The sequence below is a fragment of the Rhinolophus ferrumequinum genome, chromosome 26 (assembly GCF_004115265.2).
Source record: "Rhinolophus ferrumequinum isolate MPI-CBG mRhiFer1 chromosome 26, mRhiFer1_v1.p, whole genome shotgun sequence".
In the NCBI taxonomy this organism is placed as follows: Eukaryota; Metazoa; Chordata; class Mammalia; order Chiroptera; family Rhinolophidae; genus Rhinolophus; species Rhinolophus ferrumequinum.
Window position 1 is genome coordinate 25,388,846 of NC_046309.1, and position 15,038 is coordinate 25,403,883.

At 40.4% G+C, this 15,038-nt stretch overlaps 1 protein-coding gene across 1 annotated transcript in view; it reads right to left on the reverse strand.

The window, feature by feature from the left end:
* Nucleotides 1-275: 275 nt before the first annotated feature.
* CFTR (CF transmembrane conductance regulator) overlaps nucleotides 276-15,038 on the reverse strand; it is a 157,618-nt gene continuing 142,855 nt past the window's right edge. Inside the window, exons 24-27 of the mRNA XM_033099296.1 lie at nucleotides 12,891-12,980; nucleotides 3,878-4,050; nucleotides 3,180-3,285; nucleotides 276-1,952 (exon numbers count right to left, since the gene is read on the reverse strand). Of these exons, the coding sequence (XP_032955187.1) occupies nucleotides 1,752-1,952; nucleotides 3,180-3,285; nucleotides 3,878-4,050; nucleotides 12,891-12,980 (570 nt within the window). The 3' untranslated portion in view covers nucleotides 276-1,751. The remainder of the gene's footprint in view (nucleotides 1,953-3,179; nucleotides 3,286-3,877; nucleotides 4,051-12,890; nucleotides 12,981-15,038) is intronic.

Genomic DNA, 15,038 nt, shown 5'->3' on the forward strand with positions numbered 1-15,038 from the left:
GGATGGTGATGATGATGATTGTACAACAATGGCGTGTACCGAAGGCCACTGAACTGTCCACCTACAAATGGAGATGTATGTTTTACCACAATTTCAAAAAAGAAACAATATTTTAAGTGTGTCTTAACTCCTGTGGGATTCTCAAGAAGCTGTATCTAAACGAAAGCTTCGTGGTGTGTGTTCCATGAGCCTTAGAGACTGAAGCAAGAGATCAATGAGACACGATTAATGAACACATCTGAAAACAGCTAAGTTTCACACAAATATGTGGATTTTATTGACACATCGTAGTTCCTTACAGTAATAAATAGAATGCAATCTTTTGGGTCAGGATGGAGTTAGAGAGGCCGTGTGTCCCTAATAAAAGTGGTCTGATTTTGTTGTTCTGTTTTCTTTAGACCTGCATCTAAGAGGGAACCTGTGTGCTGGCCAGCAGTCATACAGGTCTACACAACACCTGTGTGAGACGTAATGCTTCTCTCCACACCATCAAGGCAATTCACAGCCTCTGGCCAATATCATCCTAAATGTTCCCCTCCCGCACCCCCCCCAGTTTTAACATAATATATCATAAAAATAGCAACTGCCATTAAAAGTCAGCATTTCCAATATAAAAAAGTTATACAAATATAATTCATAATATAATCATTCTTAAAATACAGTCATTTATATATGAGTTTGAAACATTATTAAAATAAATAATATTTCCTAGAGAAAATTTCATTTGCGTCACAAAATTATAAAACAGAAGCATCTAAAATGAATTCATGATTGACTCTTCTTCAGGGTATCTCCCATTCTCTCTCTCACTCAGTATTTACGCCTGAAAACACACAACATCACCCCATATACACCTGGATCTTTGGATCTCATGAACGTCTACCTGGAGCGCCATGACCTATCTGCTTGCACACCCTCTACCTGGAGCTCCTGTGGCAAGAACGGTTTTCCTGCACCAATTTGCATTAAAGTATTTTTCCAACCTTTCTGCATGTCAGAGGTCTTATGAGCTTATTGCTTTCTGGAAGCTGGGGAAAGGCATGTCAACTTTTGCATCAAGAGAGCTATCCTGTCCCCTCCCTGGCTGGGACTGTAACAGCCCTTTTCCCAGGTAAGGGAGATATTCTGACATCTGAATTATCTGGATTTTTGGTAGAGCTGGATGGTCCTAACCCTGATTTCCAGGATCAGGAAGTCCTCTCTCCTGACTGATACCTAGATGTTGCATGGTACATATTTTGACAGGCTGTCGTGTGACTCTCTCACAGTATTCAGATACTTGCTTGGCAACGGCACATGCTCAACAGACACAGTTGTTTTTAAATATCTCAGAGAGAGTGGAGAAAAAGGAATAGAAACCACTAAAGTTTCCAGTTATCATTACTTCATTGCATCTCTAAGTAGTATGATTACAGTTCTTCTCCAATAATACAAATTAGCAAATTTCACTACGTTGAACAATTAAGCTGGCTGACATTTACAGCCACCTTCCCAATGACTACCAAGGGAAAAAGCTTTCAGGAAAATATGGCTTGCAAACAGACGTGGTAAATCTTCAAGGATTTGAAGTACCTTTCATACAATTTGACCATTGTCAGGAAGCCATTTATCCAGACCTATGTGAATGTCCTTAATTCCTCTCCCTAAAATGTTGCCTTTTTAAAAACAGTGTTATTCATCCTTGTGTTCTGCGGCCAAAGCTGTCCCTCCTGCAGCTCCGGGAGAGCGTCCACGCACACGCTTGTGCTGCTTTACAGCCTGGTGTCTTGCACTTCTTCTTCTGCCTCCTCCTTCAGGGCAGTGATCTGGGCTCGAGACCTGTGCTTGCTGGAGCTCCGCTGGGGGAAGAGCTTCAGCCGGTCCGAGGGGCTGATGGCCTGCTGGAAGAGGCTCTTTTCGCTCAGAAGCTTCTGCATGGAATCGTACTGCCGTACTTTGTTCTCCTCTATGACCTAGGGAAGCGGCCGTTAGTGAGGTCGTGGACAGAAGGCAGGGCGGCCAGAGCAAGGACAGAAGCTGGCAAAGGCTCAGAGGCAGGAAAAGCCCAGAAGAAAAGAGCGTCCAGGGGAAGGCAGTGTGAACAGCCAGGGCTGTCTGATTTCACTGCTGAGTCCTCTCGTCCTCTTGCTTTTTGAAGCTTCTGCCATCTGTGAAATTAGCTGTAACTTCCTACTTAGCAGCTGGGAGACTTTTTTTTTTTTTTTAAATTAGAATAGTACTGAGCAATGTCCTTCTTCAGAGAACGTTACAGGAGCTAAGGCTGCTTTGTAAACCAGAATGATTTTTGTTAGATCCCTTACATATTACTTTAAAAATGAGTATACGTCTACAGCATGATAAAGAGTTGAACCTATTCAATGGGACTGAAGCTTAATGATTCCAAGTCGCTCAGGAGGCCTGACTTTAATTCGCCTCTTCACGTGTTCAAGTCGAGCAAACCCAAGGCCAGAAAGAGAAGGGCTTTACCCAGTCGCCTGACCCTGACCACAGCAGGGCCAGAGGTTGTGAGTCGGCCTCCTGATTTGTCAGCTGAAGCTTAGTCATAATAATGGTAATAGCAATCCTTCAGTAAGGGAAGCATTTACCTCCAGGAACCTCAAAAGCCTTAACAGAAATGACGTGATACACCATCCTCAGAACTTCCTTGTGACTCAACCCAAGAGAATTTGTAAACATCACTTGAAAGAATCTGTGACAGTTCTGAAAGCACAGTGAGGAGGTGGTTGGGAGAGGCACTCACCTGAGCTCCACCTAATGACTAGAAAAATGAAACAAGCCTTTCCACGACTGCATTAAAACCATACGTGAGATTGCAAGACAATCCAGGCCTGTCCTGGATCCCGTCCAAGGGAGACTTAGTTTTTGAAAGCATAAGGACTTAGTCTTTCTTATGACTTGATCCACAGAATAAAGGACTCAAAAAGTATAGATGCTCCAGTGTGTTCATGTAACTTAGTAATATGCTGCTATTTTGGATTTACTGAATTCCAACCTCACCTCATAGCTCAGACCAAAGTGAGAAGCTTGTGCAACTCTTTTGAGTGAAGCTGGATGGCTCTATGACACACGTTTTAAGGAAGAACTTGTATACTGCTGCGATTTGCAAGAACTATCACACGAGAGATTGTTATCAAGGATTAAAGGAGAAATTAGATCTTAAGTAAATTATAAACACTCACCAAAAATCGCTGGCATTCCAACATTGCTTCTATCCTGTGTTCACAGAGGATCACGGTGCAATCAGCAAACGCTTGTTTTAGAGCTCTGCGAATGATTTGGTATGTTCTAGAAAAGACAGAAAATACCACATATAACATTACATAATATCAATAATCTGCCTGCACCATTGATAACATACCTCTTTAAATTACTTATCTTTCTTTAAATACTTTTAATATAACAGTGAGATAGAGTCAGCCACAAAAAGCTTTCCAACCATAGGATAGATTCAAAGTTTCCATCAAAATTTTCTTGAAGAAAATTTCACAGAGGTATACGTTTTTTTCATTATGTAGATTCACTAGTAGTTCTTTTGTACTATAAATAGTTCCTATTATATAAATGAAATAGAAAGGAAAATATATCATATGGGTCAGAGTATGCCTATGTGGCTAAATATCCCATTGTGGACTGAAAAGGGGGAGTTTGTATGAAATACCAGAACTGCACTCAGAAGAGAAGCCAGAGCTCTTATGCTAGGAAATAAGCTCTCGTGCTGATGTCAAATGGTAACTTTTCCACTGGGCAGTTATTTCATGTCTGAAGGCGCTTCCTCCACTCGCAGACACGACAGCCTACTGGGAATTTGTGTTGGTGTGGAGCAGGTCTCAGTGACGCCGCTCCCGTGCGGTCCTGTATCAGGGATGCTGAAACTCACATGGGATCCAAATGAGCACTGGGCTCATCAAGCAGCAAGATCTTGGCCTTGCTGAGCACAGATCTGGCCAAGCACATCAGCTGCTTGTGGCCATGGCTTAGGACAAAACCCCCATCCACCAGGACGAAGTCCAGATTCCCAGGAAACTGCTCGATCACAGATCGGAGTCCAACCTACAGAAAAGACCGAGGGAAAACACTGTGCTCAGAAAGCGTGGTTCACATGCCACCAGGTTAAAAACATTCGAGATGTTCACAATCTAAAAAGACACAAAGGAGTTTTAGAAGTTTAAATATCACACCACCCCCCTGTCCCACATACACATACACCACTCCTGCAATTTTTGGGGGTTTGATGGAACAAAAGTTTATGTATAATCTTGGCAGCTCTAAAGTCACTTTATGACTTGTCTCAGCTCTGCATTTCATTCATTCAGGAAATTTTCAATCAGGGCCTATTATGTATCAGGTAGTCCAACAGGGATTAAACAAATGATAAATGGCACATGCCCCTGCAAGTTTCGGGGCTTATGAAGACATACACAAATAATTACAACACAACTAATACATGCTAGAAACGCTAATGTGTAGAGAAATGCAGTCATTTACTTCATCATGGCAGAGTCTTTTATGCTGCCTACCATCCTCTCCTGTCATAATAGAGCATAAAAAGTAGCATAAAGAACCAAGCGGGAGCTTTTCCAAAAAACATAAGGCAACTTACTTATCATCTCTTCAATTCATAAAAACTGATTTTAAGAAATTGATGAAACTATGAAGTAAAAAAAATCCTGCAGTTAAAATAGTGTATTATTAGGAGATTTAAATGTGTTTAGATATCAAGGTGGAATATCAGAGTTGTGTTAGAGCAATGGCTTGTTTTTATAAGGTAGATAGGAAAAAATAGGCTGAAAATGCCTACAAGATATAGAAACCCATTCTTTCAAAATAAGACAAAAATGACTGAAGTATCTTAGTTCTTATCACGTATTCAGATAAATATTAATGCTTTTTTTTTTTTTTGCTAAGTATTGCTGCGAGTTTGAGGGCTAATGAGATGCATAGGTGATTGTCTTCTGCCCTTGGGAAGCCTGGGATTTAGTCTGGGGAGGTAAGATGTAATACTAACTGTAATACAGGCAGCCTGAGAGTCTTCAGAAAGACTCCTGAGTTCCGCCATGAGTGCAGAGGTGGCCTGCGTCAGCGTGTTTGTTCACACACATTTACTATGTGCCCGTGGTACGTACTGCAGATGCACTCCTTTCCTTGACTGGGTTCTCATTAAAGCAGTTTCTCTATGTGAGAATTAGTGAATTTTGGAAACAGTTTCTGCGATGGAAGGGAATTGAAACATATTAACTCGACCAGGAGACTACTCTGATGTATCCTGGAAGACTCAAACATAAAACTTTCAGATCCAAGTAGCTGAGAATGTGAATAAAGGACTTTGGGTGGGGAGTTGGAGGAACTGTGTTCTTTCTTTCTGTCTGCAACTTCTTGATTTTTCTTGGCTTCAGTCTGTGAACCTGCTACAGCCTCTCCCATCTTAAACCAGAAACAAACCCCGTCCCTTGCCTCCAGGTTCTCCCGTAGCCGTTATTCAGTATCTAGCCCCTCTGTCATCTAGACATCTCAACAACTCAGTGTGCATCTGCTGTCCTCACTGCCTCACACTACAGAGCATGTTTTCCTTCTTCAGACACCCACTCCTTGGCTTAGGAGAAATCCCCAAGCTTTGACCATTTCTGCCTATTATCACGTGTGGGCAACTCTCCCCCCGTCCATTGAGTATTAGTCTTCCTCCCCCACAACTTTCCAAACTCTCCTGAGAACTCATTCATTCTCAGAGTATCAATTACCACAGATAAGCTAATGGTTTTTCAAATCTATACCTTCAGCTCTGGACATCTTCCAAATACTTCTTAAATCCTTCTCTTCGCCAACCCTATTAGAGCAACCCTAGGCCAGACCATCACTATAAATCCCAAGTGGTCAATTGGCGAGTTCACCACACAAACACCCCAGGGGTTCTTCTAAAATACAGGTTTGACCATCTTATTTCTCTCTTTTAAATCTCTTCCTGACAGAACAAAACTTCCTGAGCTCTCTCTTCATGGGCTCTCTCACATGACATTTACAGACCCAGAATCGAGTCCCCTCCACTCTTATTTCCAGCGGCACAAACAGCTCGTAGTTCCCTGCACACCATGACATACCCTTCCGAGTATCTCTGATCATCCTGTAGGGTAGCCAGACATCTGGCCACGGTGCTATTTGTGCAAGATTCCCTGTTAGACGGTCAGTTTCTTGAGGTAAAGACCTGTGCTTTTTAGCTCAGTGTCCCCACTGCCAATACTAGATGCACCTCTAGTCTCACTCATTCACTCATGTGTTCAACAAACATGTACTGAGCTCCTAGAATGCTGGCCAAACAACAGACACATATGGAGAAATGATAAATGAACCCCAACTTAAGGAAGAATGACAAATGATAAATGAAGGATTCCTGGGTTTAGCTCTGCCAGGACAGAGTGTGGTCTAATATTAAATACAAGTCACTCTGCCTGCCTGTTTTCTCATCTTTTTATTTTTATTAGTTTCAGGTGTACAAAACAACATAATGATTAGACAGTTATACTCTCCACAGAGTGACAACCTCCCCAAGTCTATTACCCATCTGACACCACACACAGCTATTCCAATATCACTGACTATATGCCCTATGCTGTACTTTACATCCCATGACTATATATATTGTTTCTCATCTTTAAGACATAAAATCCCTTAAAATCTAATTATAAAATCAGAAGTGCCTTAACACTGAGAGATATTTCAATATTTCATTTCAGATCAATCAGCAGTGTTTGAGGATATTTTTAAGCCAAATTAATCATCAAGAAAAGTACAGATGAAATGGACGTTAACTTAACTAGACTTATTGAGGTGATAATTTTGTAAAATACACAATTATTGAATTATTATGTTGTACCCCTGAAACTAATGGTCAGTATGCATGTCAATTATACTTCAATAAATGTAAAGAACTGTACTGATCAAGATGGGTCTCTGAAATCAAACAGAAGTGGCTTTGAATCTGCACTCCACCACCCACTCACACTCACTCGTGGCCAACAATGTCCCGTGTGTTACTTTGTCACATTTACCTCACTTGAAAAAAACGGGGAAAGGCTTGTATAGACTTTGAAGGATTTAATGAGGATTAAATGAGATAATACGTTGAAATAGGTTGCTACAAAGTGTGGCAGATGATAAGCACTTAATCCACGGTAATTATTAGTATTGTTGGAGCCAGAAAATCCCAAGGACGTGGGCCTGGTCACTGACACACTACTGTGGGATGATAATCAGACTTGTAAGATTTTCCCCTTATAAGTGGCTTGGCTAAGAAAGTAAATTGCAGGAAGTACTGCAATACAATTAATTTATGTCATACGCCTAGTAACAAGGTTGAGATTTTGGTAAGAATATCGTAGCATGTATTCTCCCTTCAGATGTCCACCAATCACACACTAATTCCCAAGGCCCGAGGAGGAAAGCCATTTTAGTGTGTTACTGTGATAAAGAGCTGAGCAAAGTATGTGTTTTTCCCAAATGAAACTATTTCTTTACTACCAGTAAATAATTAAGTACTTAAGTATATATCACTGTCAATATTTAGAAACAAAGGAATGACAGTGAGACAGACCAGTCTAGGGTATATTTTACAACATTTCTCTCTCACTGTTTTACTCACGATGAAGCATAGTAAAAATCTTTTAAAATCATATTCACTACAGAAAGGTCAACATAAGTTAGTAAAACTTTAAATTTTGAAGTCAGTGAACATTTAGCAAATTTATCAATTTTATGCCAGATATTGTGATAGGCTTTGGAGGAAAAATGGGACGCAAGATAGACTAGGGATTGTTTTTAAAAAGATGCAAATTTGTTACCAACTCTATGTGGTGATAAGAATGACTTAAATCCGCCAACTGATTGCTTGGATGTAAGACTGCTTAGTCATGTTATTCCTTACTACACTCCGTGAGAATTTATTAAATTCTAAGTACTACGGCAGACCTGGGATTCAAAGTTGAATAACACTAGGCCCTGCCTTGAAGGAACTCATGGTCCAGATGGGTAGAAAAATAATAAGCAGGAAATTAATAGTCAGAGATAAGTACTATGGGGAAAAAGACTGAAATGGAAATTGCTACAGAAATCATCTAATTTAGTGATTTTTAGCAGCATAATCCTTTAAATAATAATGTACACACATAGTACATATTCCCAACATAGATTATTTATACTATTGCCACAATCCATTTTTAAATAGATTAAAAATAAATACAAAGTTCAGCTTAGCTCTGTCCCAATTAAAAATCACTGCAATCTAAACATTTTAAATTATTTTCATTCTTAGTATTAAAAATAAAAGCATCAACAATTTGTGGAGAAAAGAACTTTAGGATACAAGAATCTTCCAGCTTTCCGCTGTTGGGTAATAAATTGTATGTACCTCCCAAACTGCCATTTAAAAGAACAAATGTTGTTTTATGACATATCAAGCTAAGAAATATATAGAAGCCTGTACAGGACGACCAGGATTTTGACTTTTGTGATTGCTGTCTTCTGGAAAGTTATTGTGGAGCAAGAGTTTGCTCTTGTGACAAGGAAACATGACAAAAACCAGAGAAGTGAGTTGTGGTTGGACTGAATGGTCCACTAGTGTGCAGTTATAAAAATAGACCCTCTCGACTCCTTTTTAAACACTCCTTTTGCCACTCTACAGGTTTTCCAGGGCAAATTTTCAACTTAAAAGGCCATAATTTCCGCTATTGAGCTTGCTCTCTAAAAATAACTTACCTGGCTATCAATGTATAAAGAAGGAAACTATTTCATAAGGAATCTAAAAAGCAAGCAATTACCCAAAAAAGCTTTTATTCTAAAACCAACAGACCTGCTGCTTAGATGACGGATACACTGAGACAGCTCGCTCTGCTGAAACCCTGAACCAGACGTCAAGTGGTGGACTGTATCTGCATCACCAGTGACTGCAGCCCAGTCCAAGGCTTCTGAAGCCTCTGTATCTGCATTGCTAATGGTGACAGCTGCTGTGTATTAGCCAGAAGGCTATTTTCATGATATAGTACACATGAATCCTTTATCTATTAAATGAATTAAATCATTCATTTATCCATTAAATCAATCAATATTTACTGAACACCATCCATGCACCCAACACTATTCTATGCACTGGAAATACCTTGGTCAATAGGCATCATCCCTGCCCTCAAGCACCCCACAGTCTGGCGGGGGACAAGGACACGTTAAGAGGCAAATCTCTACCCTGTGTGAAGAATGAGATGAAAGGGACATAGGAATAGGGTCCACCTTGGAGGGGTTCCTCTCTCAGACCTGGAGCATCAGGACACATTTCTGGAAAGAAGCAATGTGTGAGGAGAGGCCTGAATGACACCAGGAGCAGGCAGTGAAGGGTTGGCAGCATGAACCAGGCACAGAGGACAACACAAGAGAAGCTTCTGGAGAACAGAGAGCACACAGTGCTTTAGAGAAACCAGAGAAATTCAGTAGAACTGGGTCCTGGGTCGTGGGGGAGGGTGAAGAGTGAGTTTCGGGGGCAGAGAGAGACCAGATCATGAAAAAACTTGTCAGCTACTTTAGGTAGTGCAGGCTTTGTCCAAAGGGCCATACAGAGTCAAGGGAAGTGGAGAAAGAAGAAATCTGATGAAGGGTTTAGAAAGATCACCAGAGCTGCAAAGTGCCAAATGAACTGTGGGGAGCCAATGAGAGGGAAACCAGCAAGGAGCCTCTTCCAAAACTCCAAAGAAGAGCTGTTGTGTGTCAGATGGGGATGAGGAAAAGTGAACACATTCTAGATATCTGCAGAAGACAGCCTTGACAGGACCTGATATATGGAGATGGGTAGAGAAAGCAGGCGTCAAGAATGAGCCCCAGTCATGGATCCAGGCACAGAGGATGGTGAACCCATTCACTGCAGAGGGAACACAGGACAGTCGTGTGGGTGGGCACATGAGAAGCTCACGTATGTGGATGTGAGGCGCTGGTCCACGCTGAGGCGTTGGACAGGGAGCTCTGGGAACAGGCATATGTGGGAGTCATCAGCACAGAGGTATTAGCTAGAGCCAAGAGGATGCATGTCATTCCTCAGTGTGAATAAATAAAATAAGACAAAAATTAGGATTCCGTCAAACCACAACATTTAAGAGCTGGCCAGGTGAAAACCAGGTGGAAACGTGATTAAATAGCTGACATTTACTTAGTACCTACTATTTGCCAGGCACTGGGATGGACCCATTATACCTATAAGCATAAAAAGTCACGTTACTAATTTACTGAGCCGCAATGCTAGCGGTCTTTCTCCCCGTTGGGATTCCACCTTCTTTGAGACTCTCTGCCTATACAGCTAATTAAGTCAGTGCTCCTGAGGAGAAGCTACGTGGCCTGAGTTGTTTGGGGATGGGGAAATTAGACCATCTCAGCTTGCAGAGTGCCAAGATGAAGGTGGGCGCCAAGGGCACAAAGGGACAGGGAGGTGTTGGGGTCAGCTTAGTACTAGGCCTGAACCGCAAGGCTTCACACAGTCCAGTCCAGATCAGCAAGGATAAGGTTTCACACTCTTACTTCCCTCGCCCGAGGGGTAGATCAGTGAAAATTTTACTCCTGGTAATGTCTGCAAATTTACTTCCTATATTTTCTTCTTGGAGTTTTATGGTTTCAGATCTTACATTTAAGTCTTTAAGCCATTTTGAATTTATTTTTGTATATGGCGTAAGGAGGTGGTTCAGCTTCATTTTTTTGCATGTGTCTGTCCAGGTTTCCCAGCACCATTTGTTGAATAGACTGTCTTTACCCCAGTGTAAATTCTTGCTTCCTTTGGTCACAGATTAAATGATGACGTAGGCATGGATTTATTTCTGGGCTCTCTATTCTGTCCCATCTATCTATGTGTCTGTTTTCACAGGTTATCACTTTGTGAGGGGTATAAATGTCTAACTATTACACTATTTTGTACACCTGAAACTAATAAAAAAAAATGCTTTTACACTGGACTTTGGGTCCAGATCCAAGCTAGAAGTCAAGTGTTTCTTGGCCTGGTGCTGTTACTGCATGTGCTGTGATTTTCATTTAGGGGAAAGGGATCATGAAGCAGGCAGGCTCTGGATGGGATTCAGGAGTTTGGCTATCTGCCATCACGCAGTTTGTTTTCCTCCAGAGACACAAATCACAGTAAGGTCACAGAGAGGACTCGATGAGACGACATGCATCCCAATTTGCCCCGTGTCATCCGTTACACTTTTTGTGCCAGTATCCTATCCAGTTTAGAAACTGACACCCCCCCAAATATTCCTGTTTGGATAAGTTATATGATCAACCATTTGGGACTAAAGCTCAGGCCCTATAACTTTTAAACCAACACCTTTTCTGCAGTAGCTTATTTGTTTGTATGCTATTTTCAGGCCTCCGCAACAAAAACGCATCACCACAGCACATGACATTAACGTAAGGATAGCAGCAACATGCCCGTTTATGAATAGCAAATTATTACAAAGAGGATCAGTAAAAAGATATACCTAAGTACCTTTGATCAAATAAAAATCTAAACAGGTAAAATGCATTCTATTGGTATTTGAAAGCTTAACAATGTCTTCTAACATTTTAGCTGTTTTTATGATCTTGATTTCCTGTACATTTTACTGTGACTTGGCAATACTTGCCAATTTTATAAAGTCCACTGTCTTCCTTCCCATTTTGCTCCCACCACATTATGTTCCTATTGTTCATTCTCTGAAGCCACATGAAAGATCTTAAAATGTGTCACTTGCAATTTAGTTAATGTTTTCTTTAAAGCCCCTGTTTGTTGGGTAATAAGGAAACTCTGATACTGAAAACAGTTAATCTAAGCGCATTTTATTAGGGGCATGTTAAGGTTAGGCGTTCAGTGGTAAGTGTTTAACACTCACAGACATTTCAAACTTGGCAAGATTCACTCTGGAGGAACGCAGAAAGGGAAAGAACATTTGGGATAAAGAGAACTGGGCTACAAGTACGAAAAGTACAGGAAATCATGGGCCAACATTGTTCTCTAAGAAGACCTTTGAATACCAATGTTCTTAGGTCCCGTAATTGTAGTCTGTCACCATCCAGAGCTTTGGACTTAAGCCTCAAGTTCCATGAAATAGAGCAATTTACATTCCTCCTTTCTTTAATATGATGCCTATATTTCAAGAATTGTCAGTTAAGCTAGGGTATTCTTTACGAGAACCACCCTCCTCCCAAATTCCTCTGTATAATACCTTCAATTAGAATAAACCACTTATTGGTGTTATTTAGGAATTCTGATTATATTTTAGTTAATATATGTCCTATATGGTGTCCTAATGAACTCAAGAAATGGAGCATGCAGCATCTGGGTCACGTGGCCTTGTGCCTAGAAGTGCGCAGAGCTGTCACATTCTGTAAAGGCAGCTGACGCCTGGTGGCTTCGAGAAGACTGTGGTCATCAGTGGATGCTCTAGAATGACCACCATCCTTCTGTGCAGAACCCAGAGAAGTACACACTTCCCAGAGAAGCATATCATGTCCACGCCTCCTCCTTATGGTAGAAACCAGAACCCAGACAGGGAGTAGATGGGAAAGTGTGGACAATGATTCTTTGTGTCAGAAACAGTCCCGGTGTGCCTGGGTCTCCTAGCTCATGTCTCACTGGTGCACATTGGTAGGGAAAAAGGCCAAAGTAATGCTTCCCCTGGGGCCTGGTAGTTGAAGACTAAGCATGGTGGGGTGGGGGGTGCCTCTAATCCAAAGTACTGGGTGCTCCAGCTATGTCAGAGTCCTCCATTTTGAAGTTGTGCGCGCACGCACACACACGCGTGCATGCACAAAAGCATGTAAAATTATCTCATCTATTACAACCACTCTTAAGTGTGTATGAACTACCTTTTTCAAAATGTTTCAGTTAGCAGCCTTACCTCGTCTGCAACTTTCCATATTTCTTGATCATTCCATTGTCCATAGGGATCCAAGTTTTTTCTAAATGTTCCAGAAAAGATAAATACTTTCTATAGCAATAAGGAAAAAAAGAGGACAGCATGAATAATCTAAACATCTTTTACTTTTTTCCCCTGCTTTATTGTGAAATATTTCAAGCAGAAAAAATATTTAAAAATAATATAACACCCACCCATGTACTTACCATCTAGTTTTCTTAAAGTTTTCCCATATTTGCTTTGTACCACTTTTTAAGAAATAAAATGTAGCTACATTTGAAGCCCCTTGTGAACATGTTTCTAATCTCAATGTCCTTAGGATAAAGAAATTAAGATCATTGTAAATTGTGGGAAATTAAATTTTTATTCCTAGCAATAGTCCTTACTACAAGCAAACACAATGTAAAATTAAACAGGTAAAAGTTATAAGATTATGAGTCACAATTATCAGAATAAATTTCTATTTAGTTAATGTCTTTTCCTTGGATTTCTTTATAAACCTAGCTTCCCAAGGGACTTCGAAATGGTTTGAATTTACAGACGTTTACTTAAACACACATGTTCATCTGGTCTATAAACCAAGGCACACCTCTCCTTCCAAAACCAGACAGCCACAGGAGAGGGCCATGACTTGGAAATCAGTGAAAGAGTGGAAATCAAATATTTGTTTAACTGAATTCATGTTACAGAGGGAAGGAGGCCAATGAGACCGAACCTGCTGCCGAAACACAATGACAGTCTACTTCCAGGCACAGAGCCCTGCGCAGCTACCACACTGAGACACGCTGCTTCCATCACTGTCTACTAAGTTGACCAATTAACAAATGTTTCAAAAGAAAGTCACTGCCTCACTGGAAAATATTGATGCCACAATAATATTTAGTTCTCTCTTTGTACCTAAGGGTGAACTGAAAAATATTTTGGATGTTAATATTCAGAATAGTTATTTTCTTTGCCTTTATCTTTTTGCCTTTGGTTACTAACATCCAGTAAGGAGAATTAAGAACTGAATTCCTATAAGACTAGTTTTCACAAATTGCCTTAGACAGAGAGAATGCTCCGTGCCCATCTGATCCGTAAGGAACTGCAAACGGCAGGTCAGCTCCAGATTCATGGTGTCTGTGCTGCTCAGGCAAAAGGAGAGGATCCTCACTATGGCAGCCAAGTTCAAGGACAGTCACATTAGAGACTTTCTTCCCCATGGCATAATTTATGGCTTAAAGAACAAAGTCTTTGCCAAATATCTCGGGAACCCTCTGGAGAGGGCAACAGAAGCCTTAGACTTGTCGTATTTAACCTGCGGCAAAATCATCTTCCTAAGGGATGCTCGTATTGCTTTACGGAAGTAGATGTAAGAGATCAATAGATGACTCTTAGGATCATAAGATATTTGGTGGTTATGTCTGTACATTCTCTTCCAAGCTTCCAAGTGAATGGAAGTAATGTCTAAATAAGCTAAAGAGAGCAGACAAAGGGCATTATGGGGGAATTCTGATGAACTAAAAAGAATTTAACAGGATGTGGCTCTGAGTACTTGAGTCAATTCATTATCTAAGTCATTACGTTTATTTAGTAACTAAAGTTCAAAGGCTTGCCCATGGAATTTTGCCACTTACTGTTTTTCATATTTTTTTCTTTGAATATTGTGGTTCTTTATATCAAAGGTTTCTAGCATTACTGAGGAGGACAGAAATGAACAATTGTGAAGATTAGCAAGTATCAGACAATGTATTACCCTGTTTCCCCGAAAATAAGACCTAGCCAGACAATCAGCTCTAAGGCGTCTTTTGGAGCAGAACTTAATATGAGACCCGGTCTTATTTTACTATAATAAAGACCAGGTCTTTAATATAATATGATATGATATGATATGATATGATACAATATAATATAATACTGGGTCTTATATTAATTTTTGTGTCCAAAAATTAATTATTAATTATTTTTATATTAATTTTATACTAATATTTTATATTAATTTATATTAATTAATTTTTATATTAATTAAAAATTGCGTCCAAAAGACGCATTAGAGCTGAGGGTCTGGCTAGGTCTTATTTTCAGAGAAATACAGTATATGCTTCAGAAAAGTTGTCTTCACTAGGAAGTAAGCACCTGGATCACAGAACG